General features: G+C 34.0%; 1 protein-coding gene across 5 annotated transcripts in view; it reads left to right on the top strand.

Annotated features, from left to right (window-relative positions):
• LOC120636391 (protein angel homolog 2) overlaps positions 1-13,711 on the top strand; it is a 29,235-nt gene extending 15,524 nt beyond the window's left edge. For all 5 annotated transcript variants that reach the window (XM_039907848.1, XM_039907851.1, XM_039907847.1 and 2 more), the window contains 5 exons: positions 3,624-3,835; positions 7,021-7,110; positions 9,024-9,144; positions 10,210-10,406; positions 11,472-13,711. In XM_039907848.1, the coding sequence (XP_039763782.1) occupies positions 3,624-3,835; positions 7,021-7,110; positions 9,024-9,144; positions 10,210-10,406; positions 11,472-11,625 (774 nt within the window). In that variant the 3' untranslated portion in view covers positions 11,626-13,711. The remainder of the gene's footprint in view (positions 1-3,623; positions 3,836-7,020; positions 7,111-9,023; positions 9,145-10,209; positions 10,407-11,471) is intronic.
• The last annotated feature ends 6,826 nt before the right edge of the window (positions 13,712-20,537 follow it).

Genomic DNA, 20,537 nt, shown 5'->3' with positions numbered 1-20,537 from the left:
GTGCGAACAGACAGACGAACAATAACTTAATAAAAAATGTTTCGGTTTAACTATCGATACAGAATCCAACACATTTTAATACCTATCCCTATCAAGAGGTAAAAATATATTTTATGTATACATTCATACAACGTCCTGAATTTAGTTCATTAATTGTATTGAAACTACGGCAGCCCGAATTTTATTATATTATTTGTAGTATATTTAATGAGTATTTTTAATATAATTATATAAATCTGTGTTAAGTATGGCGCTGTTGCCCTTTAGAATCTTTAATTACATTCCCCGAGTATGTCTGGATGATTTTGCTTAAGCAATAAAACCGCCTTTGCATATCAATGTTTGCGATAGTATTATATTTCCTTATTCGTGTTGTTTGTAGCGAATTCGTTTGCAGTGAAGTGTATCAATCTATTTTTTGTATCCGTCTAGCATGAGCAAATAGTTGCTTGCCTACAATTTATTATACGCGTGTGTACGCTAGATCTTGCTTGCTTGCGTTACCATCTTCGTGTTTTCTGAGTATATGCTGCATAGGAGAGAGGGATTCATAGGATAAACTCACCACTCTGCTTCGATGCGGATTGGCGAGCTTTAACGAGCTTTATCAAATTTCATTCTATCTCTATACAAACTTTAATAATACATATAAATAATATGTCTTTAATATTCTACTAATAGTAGACTAGTCGTGTCTGTACCTACATTAAAGAGACAGAAATATATAATTGGGAGAAATTTGAAATAGGTAAAAGTACAAATTTAGGAGTTCTTGTTTGTTTATCTGTTTGTTTGGCTTTGCGAATTAAAACTAGCCAAGTTTATTTAATTATATTATAAACACACTTTCGCATTAGTAAGGAAGTGATTCAAATCACTTCCTTACTAATGCGAAAGTGTGTTTCTTTGTTTGCCTTACTTCACTCCCTATAAGCAAGCAACCAATCCTAATTAATTTTTGCCATAGAGTACCTCCAAATTTTAATGGACATTAGTATGTTAAACATTATTTTGATGGAGTTTTGTTTTTGATGACATACATACGACATACCTACATATTAAACATATATATAAAAGAGTAATCCTTTAGGCTTGCGTTTTTTGGAACACAGTTCCTTGCTTGCTGCTTGCATGCTTTTCAGTCGTATTACAAGATGTTTTTTTGACTGTCGTAATGTTTATATACTATTATATCAATAATAAACCAACGCTACAAATTAATTTGTGCCCAATCCCGTCACTAATACACCTAAGATACAAATGTAGCTCTCAATTTTAAAATGCTAGGTTATACAATAAATTTAATAATTTTTAAAGTACAACCGAGTCGGTTTTGTTTTGTCAATTTTTTACGCTTTGTAGAGGCTAAATTTGCAATTATCTAAGTTCTAATAGCCAAGTGTCAACTGTTAGGTGGCGTTTTACAAAATATACACTTCACTATCAACAGTTTTATTGTGACTAGCATAAATTACTTACGAACTACATACCATAAACGCCTCGCAACCAGTGTTATTGTCTTTAACGTCAGTTTCAAATGGTGCTTTTTGAAAGCAATTGCTCTAGTTAATAAAAAAATACTCAAATCGTTATATTGTATCTATAATATTTTGAGTTCCCCCGATTTCCCCAGGACCCCTTTAACAGGTTTTGACCTGATCAAAATGGGACCACATATACGGCTTAAAAAAAAATAAAATTAAATCGGTTCATAAATGATAGAGTTCTGAGGTAACACTGTTTAATATAAAAAGGAACCCTTATTGATTACCTCATCCTACCTCCTTAGTAGTAAGTCTGTCAATAGTCAGAAAACAACGTGACGCGATGAGAATATTTTCTCCGCTTTTTCGAGTCGCTTATAAATAAAAACAATTTTAAAACATCATATTACATTTAAAAGTTGAGCGAGTTGAACAAAAGGCCCCTCACTGGCTTCTCAGATCGCACATTTTTCTTTCGTTACATTTAAAACTGTATTATTTGGGAGTCGAACCCAGTACCTCATAATTAAACATGCTAGTGGTGCATCAGAACGGGCATTTATTCGCTCTGACGATATACTTTACATAAACATCAGATAAAAAAATGCATGCCGAACTTACTATTGCGCAGTAAGAAATAACACTCTTGAAAAAAGTTTCTTGTCATCTTCAAACAACCACTCAAAGGAGTTCTAAGGAATAGAAAAAAAGGAATGCACAAAAGGAAAACTACTAAACGAAAAAACTATTTTCGAAATATGCTGCACTTCCGGACGCAATACGTCGCAAGCGCATACTGAGAGAACCGCAAAACACACGTATAATATGTACGCGATCGACGGCTGGGTAATAAATAACTTCGTGCGAAATGTATTAGAGTAGGCTGAGTGGAATGACATGTTATTTTACCTGTGGGCTCAACCTAAAACCTTATGCTATCAACACACATAGATTAAACTGTGAAACCTTATCTTAGGGTTTCTCTGAATAACATATTGGTATACATTCTGTTGTAGGTTATTCTCTGAACTAAAGTGACAGTTCTAAAAGTGGCGCTATCCTTTTCCAGTGGATAAAGTGTGCATAGGACAGCATTATATAATAAGGGTGTTTGTCCATAACAGAATCAGCACTGATGTTGTCTAGAGGAGTTGGGGCTTATAGTCAAAACATTTACGGATTCTTTTAAAAATTAGCAAGACTTAGTTTATTTTAAAGAATAAATTTACGTTTTTATCTTCAATGTTAAATAATTGCCTTATTTTTAAATGACAAACCATCACGGTTTCTCATAAAAAATGAAATTATATTTAAAATACAGCGAAATCACAACTAGGACTTATTCAATAAACAACATATCGAATGCAATCCATTTGACAAAAATGTATTTATTACCCGTCGGTTTGGTAAGGGAGTTCTAAGCCGAGTCGGTACAACAATGAAATAAAAAACATAACTTTTTTCTTAGAAGAAGATATATATATAACTGTCCTCAAAATTACGAAGTGACAACCATGCCATCAATCATGTTTACATATTATAATGGGGTCACGGATTACTATGGCAACTGAAAAAAGTCTTGGTCTGAGAGAAACAATAGTACACATATACGTTCCTATGAGCACACTTATATGTGTAAATGTTATTTAAAGTCATAAGAATTTTTAAGGTTGGTGTCCCAGTACACCCTTTCAATATAGCCTTGTAGAAATATAGTACATTACTTATTATAGGAAAACGTGGTTGATTTCAATACAATTTACAAAACTTAAAGGCTTCATGAGAGATTTTTTCTGGACTTTCTTGAAAGAATCAATAAATTTCCCTTAACCCCCGCTGGAAAAAGTACGGTTGCACGGATTGAACGCTGACCTTTTTAGTTAAACTTTTGGAGGGAGCTGTGGACGAATGAGGTTTTGGACGCCTACAATGGTGTCCAATAAGTTACACTCAGATCTCCCTATAAACTAAATTGTCAGTTTCTAGGTCCAAATTGAAAGGTTGCTGCCTTTTTCTCTATTTTCCCCGTCATATCCTTATTTAATAATTTATAGTTAACTTAGTATCATAATTTAATAATTTATTTAACTTATAATCATTCAACATATTGACAGTAAAAAATTATATCAATTATTTCAGGTGGAGTTTTATCAACCCGAGATGCCAATTCTAAACCGTGACAACATTGGGTTAATAGTGAAGTTGGCGCCAAAATGCTCGCCCGAAACCCCCGTTGTCGTGGCCACGACCCATCTCCTGTACAACCCGAACCGAACTGATGTCAGATTGGCCCAATTACAATTGTTGCTGACTGAGATTGACAGATTCGCTTATATCAACGACGGTAAAGAGTAAGCATTATTTTAAATTATTTTGCATGACATTCAAAAAAATTGGTGATTTACGATTGATCTGACTACGCTTATGTCCTTCACGCTAAGGCAACGAAGGATCATTAATAATGACGCTTGGGATGCCGGATGAGCATGTCTTGTTACAAGGAGGGGAGCGGAGGCCTTGTTACAAAATCTTTATAGACCTATCATACTTATTTGAAAAATAATGGGAACATATTAAGTATATAAACTCATCGCCATCTAACCCCAAAGTAAGCTTAGTTTGTGTTATGGGTCTTAAGGTAACTTATGAATGTGTTTATGAATATTATACATAAATGCTTATAATATACAGATATTCACCCAGAAAAAAAAACAAAAATATGTTTTTTTTTTCATATATTAATAAAACTTGTAAATAATGTGTAATACTGTTGGCGGGTGCATAAGTATATTTCATAAGGATTCACCCTGTAAAAATATTAAATCAAAAGAAGCATATTTATTTTTCCATACAAACTAATTCAAAATTCAAAATTCAAAATTCATTTATTTCAAGTAGGCCTAATATAAGCACTTTTGAAACGTCAAGTCTGTCTGTTTGTAGTGATTCTACCACCGGTTCGGAAGGCAGCTTCTACCGAGAAGAAGCCGGCACGAAACTCAGCAGTTGCTCTTTTCCAACATCAACAATTTACATTTTGCATTTTAACATTCATTTTTCTATCTTGTGAGAGCTGAAAGCGGAGCCGGATGCTTCCAAGCAACCTTGTCATTAAAAAAATCATCAATTGTATAGTAACCTCGCTGTAATAAATGTGTTTTAACAAATTCTTTAAACTTGTGCATTGGCAAGTCCAAAATCACCTTAGGAATCATATTATAAAAGCGTATACTCAATCCCACAAATGATCCCTGTACCTTACGCAGACGATATGCAGATGACACTAATTTATGACCATTTCTTGTAAGTCGACTGTTTATGTCCACTTTTTGTTTATAAAGACTAATATGTTGTCTTACAAATACTATATTGTTATAAATATATTGTGAAGCTACAGTAAGTATGCCTATTTCTTTAAACTTCTCACGGAGGGATTCGCGTGATTTAAGTTTATATATTGACCGTACAGCTCTTTTCTGCAATATAAATATAGTTTCGATATCAGCTGCTTTACCCCATAACAAGATTCCATAGGACATAACACTATGAAAGTACGCAAAATAAACTAGCCTAGCTATTTCAACGTCAGTAATCTGTCTAATTTTTCTGACTGCGTAGGCAGCCGAGCTTAGTTTACCCGCTAGTGAATCTATATGGGCACCCCACTGTAGCTTATTATCCAAGGTCACGCCCAGAAAAACTGTGGAAGTCTCTATTTTTAGTGATTCACCATTTATTATTATATATTTATCAATTTTCTTTACATTTGGTAAGATAAATTCGACACACTTTGTTTTTTTGCATTTAAAAGTAAGTTGTTAACTGTAAACCAGTGCGACACATGCGACATAACACGGTTTACTTCGTCAGAGTTATCTTTACTCCTATCAGTCTTAAAAATTAGAGATGTATCATCTGCAAACAATACAATGTCGCATGTACCATACGGTAGATCATTTATATACACTAAAAATAGAAAAGGACCCAAAAACATTCTAGGTGTTTACTTATAACAACCTTATTGATGATAAAAGACCGACACGTGCATAGTACCTACACTTCGCGACCTAATTAAGTGACGAGTCACTAGATTTTAATTTCGCATGTGATGTTAGGGCTGTGTCTGATTTCTTTCAGTGAATAATATAGCAGTGTTTTACTCAAAAACTATTAGCATTTCGGTTTCACAGCTAACTAAGGCAGCAGACAGTAAATAATGTACACATTGTATATTTGTAGTATATATATTTGTGTAATGTTTATATCTTATTTATTGCACCACCTACCTCATATCTATGTTTTCCTTTTTCATTGTTTTATCTATGGTCTGGAAGAATTCGCTACGTAGCGATAAGGCCACCAAATTGTACCCTGTTGCTCTATGTTTTTTATGTTTCTAACTCTGTGACTATTTTTTTCTTTGGTTTACAACAAAAGTATTCACGCATTCATTCATTCAATATATTAAGAGAAGATGTTATTTGTGTTGATTGCATGGTTATAAACTATCGTCACTATAACGTATCCAAGAATCGATTTAATATTATCTAGCATCTAAGCAAAAATCTTTAGGTGGCAGATTGAATTCGGTGGTGCTACTCTTATTGATTGTGGGCTGTATTAGGCTATTGAAAGTAATCATCAATAGCCTAAAACAGCCCACTGCTGGATTCTGACAGCTGGTTTTGCCCAAAACCAGCAGGCTGGGCAGACGGACGGGTTGGTGATCAAATTCAAATTCATTTTTTTCAAGTAGGCATACTTTATAAGCACTTGGAAACGTCAAGTATGTATATTTGTAGTGACTCTACCACCGGTTCGGAAAGCAGATTCTACCGAGAAAGGCCGGCAAGAAACTCAGTAGTTGCTCTTTTACAACATCAACATTTACAATCATTTTCCTATCTTGCGGGAGATGAGAGTAAGGCTGGCTGCTTCCGACCTACCTTGTCATTGAGGAATTCAGCAAATGTATAGTAACCTCGCTGTACTAGATGCGTTTTTACACATTTTTTAAATGTATGCATTGGTAGGTTAAGAATTTCGCATCGCAGTGGATGGTATGGATATTAACACAAAGGACGCCGCTGTTCGTTCTTCGTTGTATTCTTTTAGTCGCCTCGTACGATACCTACCTACCCGGGAAGTGGTAGTATTCGATGCCCATTTGTATGCATCGTAACCGGTCCGCGGGTTGCGAGCTCCGCGGGGGGCGGCACGCGAGCGCGGCTTACATAGCCGGCACTAGCATTCACTCATTGGCGGTCTCAGTGCATCTACCACAATCTTTGTAACAAAACAAAGGTCCTAGTTAACCAGCAATCAGTTTAATTTCAATACATAATCTTTAATACAGTCCACAATCTATATATACACAACCGGTAGTGATAACTGCATTTTGATCTGCCGTCACCACACTGCTTGGAGAGGGCTACTCAATTCAATCTGTCATCTGAATAGCTTGGATAAGTGGATTAATTATCAATTGCGGATTTAAAGCTACAATACTTCAAATGCGAATGTCATTCTTTTTCAGATCGAAATACCTGCCCATAATTTTGGCGGGTGATTTTAACTCTACCCCCGATAGTGCTGTTGTGGATTTACTGGATAGAGGATTCGTCAGGTACTAAATATTTCTAGCCCGTGTTTTATAGTGGTATTGGAAAACGTATTCCTGAACATTTTCTGAAAAGGAAATCGCTTGAAATTGGTGTCACTTGATGGCAAGAACCCACTAACCTAGCGGTTCAGTCAGGGTTAACTATACTATTTTTGGCACCTCCCAATGATTGGCACTCTAAACTAGAAATCCGAATAATAAGGATTTTTAATATTTAATTATATTATTTATTTTGCGGGATAATATTACGCAGTGTGGAAATACTACTTTACGTCTGTCAATTCGGCTACTTAATATTGACAAGCATTTAAAAATTTACGGTAAAGGTTTAACTTTTACGTAAAATATCCGCTTCAGCTCAGGATTCGACGTATAAAATTAATAATTTTGTTTTTTTAACAAAATAACAATTATTTGTATTTTATAATTTATTTATAACTTGCAAAACACACAAAAAGAAAATATTGTTAGAGTCATGACAATTGATACTCCACACTCCACTTTTACCACAGGAAAAAGAGAATATTATAAATAGGAAAGATTTTTGTTTGTACCGAATAGGCTCTGAAACTTCTGTACCGATTTTGACAATTTCTATAACAATAGAAAGTTCATTATCAGGAAGTAACATAATTAGGCTATAATTTATATTCAAATAAATTTGAGGAAATTCCAATAATGTATCCCGAAGTGGTTAAATAAGGACTATAGTTATCATGAATTGGCGTGCGCTCAGAAAACTTTCAAGATACATAAAAAATATGTATTATATGATTTAAGTATTCATAGTTACGACTCAAGAGCTACTTTAAGAGGTGGCCGATATAACATTACGTTACAACCTATGCATATTACTTGACGCGGGTGAAACCGCGGGAAACAGCTTGTACAAGAAATAAAGATAAGTTAAAATCTACATTATGAATTATGTTGCAAAAGAAATTAAACATGAAGATTTATTTAAAATGTTGACAAAATATTTAAAAAAAGAATGATGCCAATGATTGTACTAAATAGATGCTCCCAATAACTATGTGCCAATCATTGTACGTTGCCCTATATTTAAGTTAAATTTAATTTGGTGGTAATAAACAATAGATTCTTCAAATTGTTGCATCATTTAATTTAAGATTATGTATATAAATAGACGTAAAATTAATAATCTTCTAAGTTAAGTAATTATCCTATGATAATTAACTACTTGTGTATCAAAGGTCATCTTACAGTGCTAATACAGTGTATAGTTTACCCTAGATTCTATAGACAAAAGTCGGCTAGAAACTCAGCAGGTGCTCTTATCAAACATAAACATTTTTACAATCTAATATATGAAATTCTCGTGTCATAGCGTTTGTAACAAAACTCCTCCGAAACGGCTTGACCTTGAAATTTTGAAATTTTGTGTGTATATTCAGTAGGTGTGAGAATAGGACGCAGATGATTTTTCATACCCTAATATTATTTTCATTTATTTTTTTCAAATGATAATTATTTTTTTATGAGTTAGTAAATGTGATTTAACACATTGCCGCTTTGGTAGGTTGACCAACGACGAGAATGTTGTCCTATAGACCCCGTTGACCCCGGGATTTAAATAAAATTATTAAAAATAGTCCTGTTGTCCGCGTTATGTCTGTTTGTTAACGGAGCCAGCGGGATTTGAATAAAAATTATTTAAAAATAGTCCCGTCGTGCCCGTTATCTATCGTTAAAGGGGGCAGCTGGATTTGAATAAATTATTAAACAAAAAATTAAAGTGACAGACGACGTCCCCTTTGACTATTACTTTGACGAGAACGGAACTTGTAGAAAAGTTGCAAATTTATAACCCGCGACTGAATGCAAAACAGACATTGTTTTTTTGCTATTTTTTTCTTTGTCTTGTTGGTTGATTGCTTCGTTGGCATGCCTTTCAGCGCGCTTCCGTTCAGAGATAACTCTGACTGGAAAAAGATCGGTGTCACGGATAAGTGCCAGCATCTGTCCGTGTATTTGAACAGGAAGAAAGGAATCGCCACCGATTTTAGTATGATAAAGGTTTTATTTTTTATTATATTTATATTATCCCATTGATTATCCCCACTAATCCTAACTAATATTATTAATTCGAAAATGTGGTCGCTCTTTTATCCACGTGCTTAACAATCATATCTTATTGATCACAAACAGACGTTATTAATAACGATGTCACAGAGGTTGCGTATAAATCGGTCTACAAATGTTACCGCTATAGTGTACCGCGGGGAAGCATTCTTTGACCGTATTTGTTCCTATTATATATCAATAACTCTGCCCCTCTGCGGTTAAATATATAAAATTAAATATATTAAATTTTGCATTGTCTCATCTTAATATCAATAATAACGGTATTCCAATAGATGGAGCTATAAGTATATACATTAAGTTTTTAGGTTTACTACTTAATAACACTTTAAACTGGAAAGGTCACGTGAGACATGATTTGTAAAAAAATAATTAGTCATGTATATGTTTTATATAGATTACGTTAAGTAGCATTACCTCACATAGTTCTGGCAGCTTACCACAGTTACATCTCTGCTGTTCTGCGCCACGGACTGAACAAACAGAACTAATTTTTCTTTATGGAGGGTTTGTTGAATTCTGAACATGCCACCCTCATCGGAGCTACTTAAAGGATATTCATTACTTCCTATGCTTAATGGACACTTTATATATGTAATAAAGTTTTCTGGCCTCCTTAGATAATGAATGCGCCAAAACAGTGTTACATACCCCCAGTTCCCGCAAATCAAGATTAAAGTGAGCCCTGAACGAGCGTGTTTCTAATTCGCTTCGGACACATTCCATCAAAATGTGATAAACATCCTCGATAACATTGCACTCTCCTCTTATAATGATACACCACTAACACTTAGTTTTTTCTTACCTGTCTTATAATGTTAACAATATTTTTATCACTGTATGATAAAATAATATAAGCGAAAATAATTAAAAAGCGATTATCTTTATTAAGTTTGTTACAATTTGATTATAAACTACACTAAAAAGTAACAAAAATGTTGTGAACATTAGAAGACAATTCAAATAAAATCAACTTTATCTTTTAATAATACGTTTCAGATTCACAATTCAGATTACACGGCCGGCCCGGATGACGTGAATATAGATACGCAACAACATAAGGAATTGTTCAACGGCAATGTCTTAGCGCATTCCTTGAATTTGAAGTCCGTGTACCACAGAAAGAAAAAGAACGGCCACTCAGAAGCTACCACTTTCCAAAATTACTGGGTCACTGTGGACTATATTTATTTTGGGTAGGTGAATCTGATGAGTTAATTTTTTAAACATACTCTCGATATTTTTGTCAGGAGGGAGGCTTTGGCTAAGGCTAGTTAGTGTTCCGGTGCGATGTCGCGTAGAAACCGATTAGGGGTATGACTGCCATACTCCCTAACAGGTTAGCCCGTACCTTCCTAGACTGCAGCTTCACTTACCACCAAGTGACAACACGACACTAGTCAAAAAAAAAATTTCTGCAGTTCAGTTTGTGTTTTGTTTTCTATTTATTTAAAAAAAGACGTTACGCGTTAGAAAGTAAAAGAAAAAGGACTTTCGAATCGATAGCTTGGGTAAAAACATTTTGACGTCGCAAATTGAAACACTTAACCAAGTATGTGGTTTGCGAAAATGAATTCCAAAACCAAAACAATAAGCCCAATTTCATGTATAAAGAAGACATTTTATGCCCATCATTATTAATTAAATTATTAAATTATTGCCGTTATTGCCATAGCAATATTTCTCTAATTAGGCTGCTTTATATTAGTTTGTTGAGCGCTTCTTCTTAGACCACGGCGCGCTTGGAAACCTCGTAGCTTTAGTTTCAATCTTACGCATCCCCAACATCCCCAACATCCCTCTATCATATGTATTATGTTATACGCATCAAAAGTGCCATCTATGGGTCTATTTGAATAATGAAATATTTAACTTTTACTCAAGAGCAATCAAGCATTTGGTTTTAGGAGCAACCATACTAGTATTATAAATGCGAAAGTGTGTGTCTGTTTATATTCGGCTCAACTATTGCAACGATGTTGGCGAAGCTTGTTAAAGCGCTTGCTAACATCCTGGACATAGGAGACTTTATTCTAGGAAAGTAGGATTCCTGTTCCAGCAGGAATATTTAAAAATCGAAGTGTACCAAGTTACACAGTTAAATTACCGACGAAAGACGAAGATGGCCGTGGACTTACAAAAGACCTATGTCCAGCAGTGGACGTCAATCGGTGGAATTGATGATAATTAGTCTATACTAAATTCTCTCAAATAAAAAAAAGACTAGTGAGAATCTACATTACCATAATTCTTTGTTCCAGTGGTGGCAACTCTTTGAAGCTTGTGGAACGTCTCCGTTTACCTACCGTCACGGAATGTAAAGTTCTTGGTCAACTGCCCAACCATAAATTCGGGTCTGACCATCTGTCTCTTGCTGCTACCTTCGAACTGAGGCACGCGAAGTCTTCCCTTTGAAATTCTTGACGTGGAAAGCAGACTTTAACTCAGATGGACATGGACTTTGTTGCCCATACGGATACACGCACGATTGTCACAAAATCAAATACAGTGCGAAATTGTTAAACTCGTTTTATGGCTAATGATGAGCGGAACATAAAAATAGGGATTATTTCATTCTGTCCCCCTGTTCTGGACCCACAGGGGGACGGACAGGAATAAAAAGTTCGAGTTGTCTATGTAGTACTCGCCTTGTTTTAACAGTTATATGCTTGCGTGATTTATCGATTCACTGTAGTAATTGTCTTTCTGAGGAAAGCCAGAAACACTAGTCTGTACAACCGTTCACCAACGGGATGGTTGCCTTTGCGACCAAATTGAGCGTTCAGTACTTTAAGGGGTTAGCATGTTACTTTGACAGCGATAATGTAATGGTCGTAATTCTTCCAGAGGTTTAACATTTAACTTGGGCAGCGATAATGTGATGATCGTAATTCTTCCAGGGGGTAACAAAATAAATTTGTCAGCGATAATGTGATGGTCATAATTCTTCCCGGGGGTTAGCATGGAACTTTGACAACTATAATGTGATGGTCGTAATTCTTCCAGGGGGTTACCACAGAAATTTAAAAGCGATAATGTGATGGTCGTAATTCTTCCAGGGGCCATGGAACTCCGACAGCGACAATGGACGATCATAATGCCTTAAGGGGGTTGGCGCGGATTTAGGTTGATTTAAGATGCTAGGTGATCTTTGCTTGAAATGGAGATTTGAATAAAGAATATTAAGTCCTTTTTACTCCTATGAGTGTTTCAATACCTTAAAACTATAGAAGTTTGACAAGATGCTGATACTACGGTACCCAAGTAAGGGAACTAAGTATTTGCCGTATGATGAAAAAACTAAGACGCAGTTCATTCTTTGTCCGTCCACGAGTTTTCTAAGATTTAGCCCAGATGCTTTATATTTTTGTCGAATTTGTAGAAAATGTTTGAGCGCAGGATCTCGATTATTCATTTATATCAATAATAAAGTTCTGGGCATTTACGGTAATAATGGGTGATAGATGTCTTGTCTTGTGAATAGAACTCACGACTAGTTTTTGGTATATTCAATCAATCACTATGGCTCCGTGAGACGCAGTGATTGATATCAGTGACCAATGACCTATAACTACGCTATTGAGGGCAATTGATCAACGATGGCAATTGTATTGATGCTCAATAAAAGTAGACATGGTTTTTGGTTCCAATTCCAGCAAGCCCTGTAACTCTTCAAAGCGTTTTAAGTAATTAAAATATCACTTACTTCAACGGTAAAGGAAAACATCACGATGAAACCTGATAAAACCTGCGGGCTTAAACTCTTCTCTCGTACTGGGCCGGTAATGGGTAGATATGATGATGAAGATGGCGACTTATAATATATAGGAAAACACCCAGACACTGGAAAACATTAATGTACATCACACAAACATTTTCCATTAGTGGGAATCGAACCCACAGGCTTGGACTCAGAAAGTACGGTCACTGGCCAATCAGCCGTCAAGCCGTCAAGTTAAATGACTATACTTTATTAAGACTGATTCAACTAAAGGTAAATTGATAGATTCTTCGGAAATTAATTCGAAATAATGCACCATTATGTGCCGTATAAAGAATTGGATCTAAAGTTGGCGTATAAGAAACGCAAAAATGGAGCTCAGAGTTTGGATACTTAGAATCCCATGAAAGTGAGGTCTTTAAAATTAAGGTCAGGTAATATACTTATATTTTAAAATTAAGGTTGAATGCGTGTAACAAAAAACATATTTTTTATGGTTTTCAACTCAGATTAATAATTAATACCTTTTAAATTCACGATAGCACTTCCAAGCAGACCCAATAAAAACATCTCTGACTTTTGAGACTTTATTTAAAAATACTATTTTTAAATTAGTGCAATAATAAGCAATAAAACTTTACTACTAAGCTGTTGAGTTATTTAAATAATAAATATTTTTGTACTTATTTTAGAAATGAGTTTTTATTTTCCCGGCGGCATGAGCTCTGAGTATTGAAGCGGTGATAGCGCGTTAGGTAGGAGCTCGACTTCACTTTCCGGGGACCGAGTTCGAATCCCAGCACGCACATTTAACTAAAGTTATGTGCGTTTTAAGTAATTAAAATATCACTTGCATCAACGATGAAGGAAAACGTTGTGAGGAAACCTGCATGCCTGAGAGATCTACATTATGTTCTCAAAGGTGTGTGGAGACAACCAATCCGCATTGGACCAGCTTGGTGGACTACGGCCTTAACCCCTCTTATTGTTAGAGGACTGTAGTGGGTGGACTGTAGTGATGATGATGATGATAAGGTCTGAACTTTACAGACGTAATTAAATAGTGTTATGTGCTAGGGTATGACGATACAGAATGAGAACACGCTTACCTAGAACCTTCAGTACTCGGAAATCATAATAATAATCATTTATTTGAAAAAAACATGTCAAATTATAGACGTTACAAAAAATTATACAGAAAAATGTTTAGCTCATTTAAGGGCATGCAAATCTTAACTTAAAAATAATTAATAGCATTCAGAATAAGATTAATTACAATTAATTTCATTAAGGCTATATGATTACAATTAATATTTTAGTTATGTTTTAGTTTATTAAGCTTAGTTTATTTTGTTTATGAACTGTAGCAAAATATGACAGATTTTCATATGATAACAAATTCATTATTAAATAAATTTATTAATAAGAATTCAACACAAATCATAAAAAATATATAAAATGCATATTTAATGTAATATATTCGGTATTAATATGTCAGTGAAATTTTATGTCAAATAGTAAAATCATTATAAAATATAAATTAGTATAAAATTTCATTCAATAAATTAAATAAAAGTCTACTTATTAAAAAAAATCACTTACAGAAGTAAAAACACTTACTAACTAGCTATTTATGCAGTTTTCTCTTGAACGCATTAAAAGGTAATTTTTTCAATTGATCAGGCAAATTGTTGTATATTTTAATAAAATTCAAATTCAAATTCAAAATTTCTTTATTCATGTAGGCCTATCACAGGCACTTATGAAGCGTTCATACATAATTGTTTACATAATTGTAACGGGATGGTGATAACTTCGTTCGCCAACTTAAATCTAATGCTACGAGGGTTCCTAACGCGCCCTGGTCTAAGAAGAGCCCACAACAAACTTAGCCGGGTAAATTTATTTTTTTGTTATCACCATCTTCCAGTAAATTTAAATTAAGCTATGAAGCTAGAGCAATTCACACCCAAGCTTTTTTATCGTTTAAATAATCCTTAATGTTATAATAGGATTTTTCTGTAAGCTTACGTTTTATATAAACTTTGAACTTATTGAGAGACAACTCAAAGATTTCATTTGGTAATTTGTTATAAAATAATATACAATTGCCCTTGAATGAATTTGCAATTTTGTGTAGCCTAGTAAACTGCACAACGAGTTTATTTTTGCTTCTAATATTAATATTGTTACAGTGCATTTTCTTTTTAAATTTTGATATATTTTTATGGACATAAATTAAATTTTCATATATGTACTGACTATGCACCGTCATTATTTTAACTTCTTTAAATTTATCCCTTAATGACTCTCTTGGGCCCATTTTATGTATCGCACGAACAGCCCTTTTCTGCAGGACGAAAATAGAATCTATATCAGCAGCATTACCCCATAATAAAATGCCATAGGACATAATGCTGTGAAAATAACTAAAATAAACAAGCCTAGCAGTTTCTATGTTTGTCATATGACGAATCTTTTTTGCCGCGTATGCTGCAGAACTAAGTCTGTTCGCTAAATTATTTATATGTGGGCCCCATTGAAGCTTAGCATCTAAAGTTATTCCTAAAAAGATTGTCGTATCCACCAAATCCAACTCCTCATTATTAAGTTGTACAATGGTTTTTACTTGTTTAACATTCGGTAGTGTGAATTTAATACTCTTCGTTTTTTTTCCGTTAAGAGCTAAGTTATTAGCCTCAAACCATTGTACTACTTTAGCGAGACATATGTTTACATCGTCAAGATTTTTTTCACGACGTTTAATTTTAAACATCAATGATGTATCATCAGCAAACAATACTATCCCGTGATTGTCCTCAGCTAGGTAAGGAAGGTCATTCATGTAAATGAGGAATAGGAAGGGTCCTAATATAGATCCCTGGGGGACACCAATTTGCACAAATGACCCGTTAGACCGCTTTCCGTTCACGTCAACTTTTTGAATTCTATCATTAAGATAGGAAATCATTAAATCTAGAGCTATGCCCCGATTCCATAGTGGTGTAGTTTCCTGATTAATGTTTCATGTTGTACACAATCGAAAGCCTTGGACAAGTCACAGAAGACGCCAAGTGCGTCCCGTGACTTCTCCCAGGCTTCAAATATATTTTTTACTAACTCAACACCAGCATCGGTTGTTGAGCGACCCCGTGTAAAACAAGTTCTTGGCTGATATTGTAAAAAAATATGATAGCGAAACAGCTATCTGTCGTTTAAAATAATTTGATAGGTGATACCTATCTTTGTACAAATTATAATAAGCATTAGCACACTTGCTAAAGTCAATAACCTTAATTTTATTATTATATGTACATAAATTGTACAGAGTCATATTTAAATTATATCTGCAGGTATTTTCTTGGTGTGGCAAATTTTCACAATATGGGAATGTATACATAACAAAACTATTAACATTTAGGGAATCTAAAAAATTATAAAGTTTTATCAATTCTATTTTGTTAATATTCCTTCTATTTCCAATTAATAATATTAAATTAGTTCTACAATCATACCTATCTCTATTTTTATACATACATGAAACAATAGACTTTAAATCAGAGTTAGGTAAACAGGTGTTCAAAACTGTGTGTCTTTAGTTGTTTTTGTCTGGGAAAAGGAACTGTTAGTAAGATTTTTTGTCAAGACTTTGGATCCGTCACACACCTTCCTCGATTTTGAGGGTGGAAATGCTGGTGACACAGACTGTGGATGGCTGTCTTTGTCTTTACCTCCATAAGTACCATAGGAGTTCATATGAACAGAATTATTATATGCTGTCTCTGTTGTAATAACATCCACAGTTTGTGTGTATGCAGACATCATTCTCTTTTGATATAATATGTCATATTGAGTTGCCAGAGTACGTAGAGAAGTTTGCAACCTGGCTATCTGCGATTCTAAAACCTGCGTGTTGGATTCATATCTTAACCTATTATCTTCTAACTTAGTTTGATACATTTTTATATCTTTTAATAAATCTAAACGCTCTTTTATAGGTCCTAAGGCCTTAGAAGATTGTTTATGAGCTTTTAACAATCTCTGAGTTTTCCGTACAAATTTATTTAATTTAATATATTTTTTATAATAGACATACAATAACAATTTTTGCGATAAGAAGCAGTTCTTGAAACGGGAAGTAAGAGTTTGTTTAGATGTCTGTTAGGATACCTGGTATTGAAATTTACCACCTGGCTTTTCTTTGTAAAAATATCTGTCATATTTTTTCGAACAAATAAGCTTATCTCATAAATGTACAAGCATGGCAGTGGGAGAATTTTAAATTTTTTAAATAGAGGCTGACAAGAATCTAACGGACTGGCTCCACAAACCGCCCTTACACACTTCTTCTGTCCAATAAATAAACGCTGTATGTCCACCGAGTTGCCCCATATGACCAACCCATATTTTAATGATGAGAACACGAATGCATGATATGCCATGAGAGCAGTCTCTTCACCTACTGTTTTGGATAGGCGCCTAAGGAGATATACATACTGTATTTCAACATGTATTTTCCAGGAAAGGGTGTAGTCTAAAGTAATGCCAAGAAAATTAACAACTTGCGCTTCTTTAAAGTTCTCATAATAAGGAACTTCTCTCTTAAATATAAGGAATGATCTAGAAACGTTTCCACAGTTGCATACAAGACTTTATCAAAACCAGTTCGCTTACTGCTAACATTAAAACAGCCAGACCTAGTAACACCAGTGGCGTGCACAGGGCTTTTGACCAGGGTATGCATAAAGAAGCAAGATGCCATAAAATGGAAAAACCCATTGCATTTAAGAGTTATAAAAAAATATTAGGGTAGGCAGAGTTTTTATGCCTGTATGAACTGCACGCCACAGAATAACACAATATATACAAATAAACTAAGTATATGAAAGAAGTATTTATTGTGGTAGTAATTAACATTTTGTAGGAAGTTTTAAAATTCACTTAGTCAAGGTCAAATATTTCTTTATTCAAATAGGTACATAGATAGCACTTTTGATGTGTACGTAGTAGTGAGTAGTAATGGCGATAACTACATTCGTAAACATAAAACTAAAGCTACGTGGATTCCACACGCGCCATGGTCTAAGCAGAAGCCCACAATAAACTTAGCCGGGGGTTCTTTTTGTTATCACCATCTCACATTGTCATTTGAAAATATTTAAGAAGCAACCTGGTTAGAGCTAAGCCTAAGCTACTTTGTCGTTTGTATTAAGCTTTTGCATAATACAAACTTTGAACTTTTTTAGAGACCTCCTTGAGATAGAAACCGGTAATTTATTGTAAAATTGTATACAATTTCCTTTAAATGAATTGATATGTTACTTAATGTTGAAAGGTCCCGATCAAGAGGTACTCCGCATGTTATATTAATTTATATTTACCACTTTTTCATTTTCATGGAAATTTTAAAAATAAAAAAATCGGAATCGCTTATTTTTTTGTGAACAAAAAATATTGAAGGAAAATTGCTACTCGAATAACCTACTTTTTTATTGACTGCGTGCGGCGTTTATTAGGAAACGCACATGAATGATAATGTTCTTTTTAACACGCTTTTATTAGCTTCACCTCTATGTTTGTATGTATGTATGTTTGTATTTATGTTTGTATGTTTGTAACCGACTTCTTTGGACGCTATTTTGACCCACTTTAAACGGTCAGATGTCGTTCAAACTTTGTAGACATATCGAGGACCGATGACAATACACTATTTTGAGAAGATTATTCCAATTTTCAATATAAAAAATATTTTTTTTTAGTTTTTTCAAACTATTAATTACAATTACTACAGCGCCATCTAGACCCAAATGTAAAAAACCTATGGCGTTACCAACAGATGGCGTTCGCGTACCTAACAGCGAAATCTAAGGTAAAATACTAATTCCACAGAAAACATTAAGCTACTAGATGGTAGAGGGCGTTAGCTGTTACTTTTTAATGCGCTGTTTTAAATAATAATTGGAACTTGCATTTCGAGAGACACTCTGATCGGGCACTCAGCTTAGCAGCAACCGCGTAGGGACTGTTATGGTAGTTACGTCTTAATATAGATTCCTGAGCGGGTAATAGGGCTCTTGACGTACACATTAATAATTTGGAAAATAATTACAGTTACTTGAGTTATCACGGAATTGATAGTAGATTAGATCAAATAACAGTTTAAAATAAATCAAACTAAAAAGTAGAAAATAATAAAAAATAGTTTGAAAAAAACTAAAAAACACGCTTTTTATAGAAAACCGAACTAAAAAATAGAACATACATTTTAATAAATTTAAATTAAGAATAGTGTTAAAAATTTCAATAATAATAATAGTGTGAATAAAAAAAAAAATTATTTAAAAAAAAGCGTGGGGTGTTTTTTTAAGATATTATCAAAATGATAATCACTCTACTCATATCTGTCAATAAAATATTTATAACTATTGATACCATGCGTGGGGCATGGTGTTTTTTTTTACAATAAATATATAATTTTTATTCACACTTTTATTAATTTATATTTATTGATAAAACAAGTTACCAGAAGTTACGATTAGTCACTGCGATCCACCAAGCCAAGACTCTAGTCGCTTGCCTTAATTTTCTTAGGCTCTTGCTCACCTGAAGTTGTAAACGTTATAGAACTTTTTTTTTCATTTCGTACTAACAATCGTTAATAGGTATTTGTGTGTGTGACCACTTGAGTGGTGCGTCTGTCTTCTGCTTATTTTAGAAGGTAGGTACCAATCATTGATCAAAGGCTTTCAACCTATTTAACTTAACTTCAATATAGAAATAGCGGATTTAAAACCATATTTAAGGGAAAATAAGAATAATAACCATTAGCATTAAAACCACTCCATTTTAGTAGTGTTTCTTGAAGAGGCTTCATACCATTCAGCATATTTTCCTACAATAAGCATGATGACAGTAACAAAGAATCGCTAAAATATTATATTTGTCTAATAATATATGATTCATGTATTTTTATTTATATTCGAAGTGAGTTTCGCATTTATATTCAATAAATAGAACTACAAAATTTAAATTATTTTCATAAACAATTCTGTATCGCCTGAACTTCGAAAATCTCTGCGTATATTAAGTACCTATTTATATTTTTTGGTTATCAATACCAAAATAAGTAATCTTTGTCTTTGGAAAAACGATTAGTCTTTAATCGGTCGTCGTGCGCAATTCCAAGATTTTTTCATTTGAACATAATAGTTTATCTTCAAGTTTAAAGTGCGTGTACAAACAGAGACCTATGTATATTGGGCGGTTGTTTAAACTGTCGCCTCGGTACAAAATCGTTGTACAAAAATTAATATAATATTATCTATATCATGTTAATAATTATTAAATTTTTTTTTTGACGTATAGTGGCTTTTATTTCACCTTTTGCAGTACAATCCTTTACCACACGAGCATCGTTTGCATGCGTTTTGCATATAATTTATATTTTAGCAATTTAAATATAAATTGCTTTAACGGTGGACGAAAACATCGTGAGGCAGCCTGCACGCCTGAGGGTTCTCTATAACGTTCTCAAAGGCGTGTGAAGTCTACCAATCTGCACTTAGCAAGCCTGGTGAATTACGGTGTAAACCTCTCTTATTCAGTG

The sequence above is a fragment of the Pararge aegeria genome, chromosome Z (assembly GCF_905163445.1).
Source record: "Pararge aegeria chromosome Z, ilParAegt1.1, whole genome shotgun sequence".
Taxonomy (NCBI): Eukaryota; Metazoa; Arthropoda; class Insecta; order Lepidoptera; family Nymphalidae; genus Pararge; species Pararge aegeria.
The sequence above is the reverse complement of the archived record's forward strand: the minus strand, read 5'-3'. Positions and strand labels throughout refer to the sequence as shown.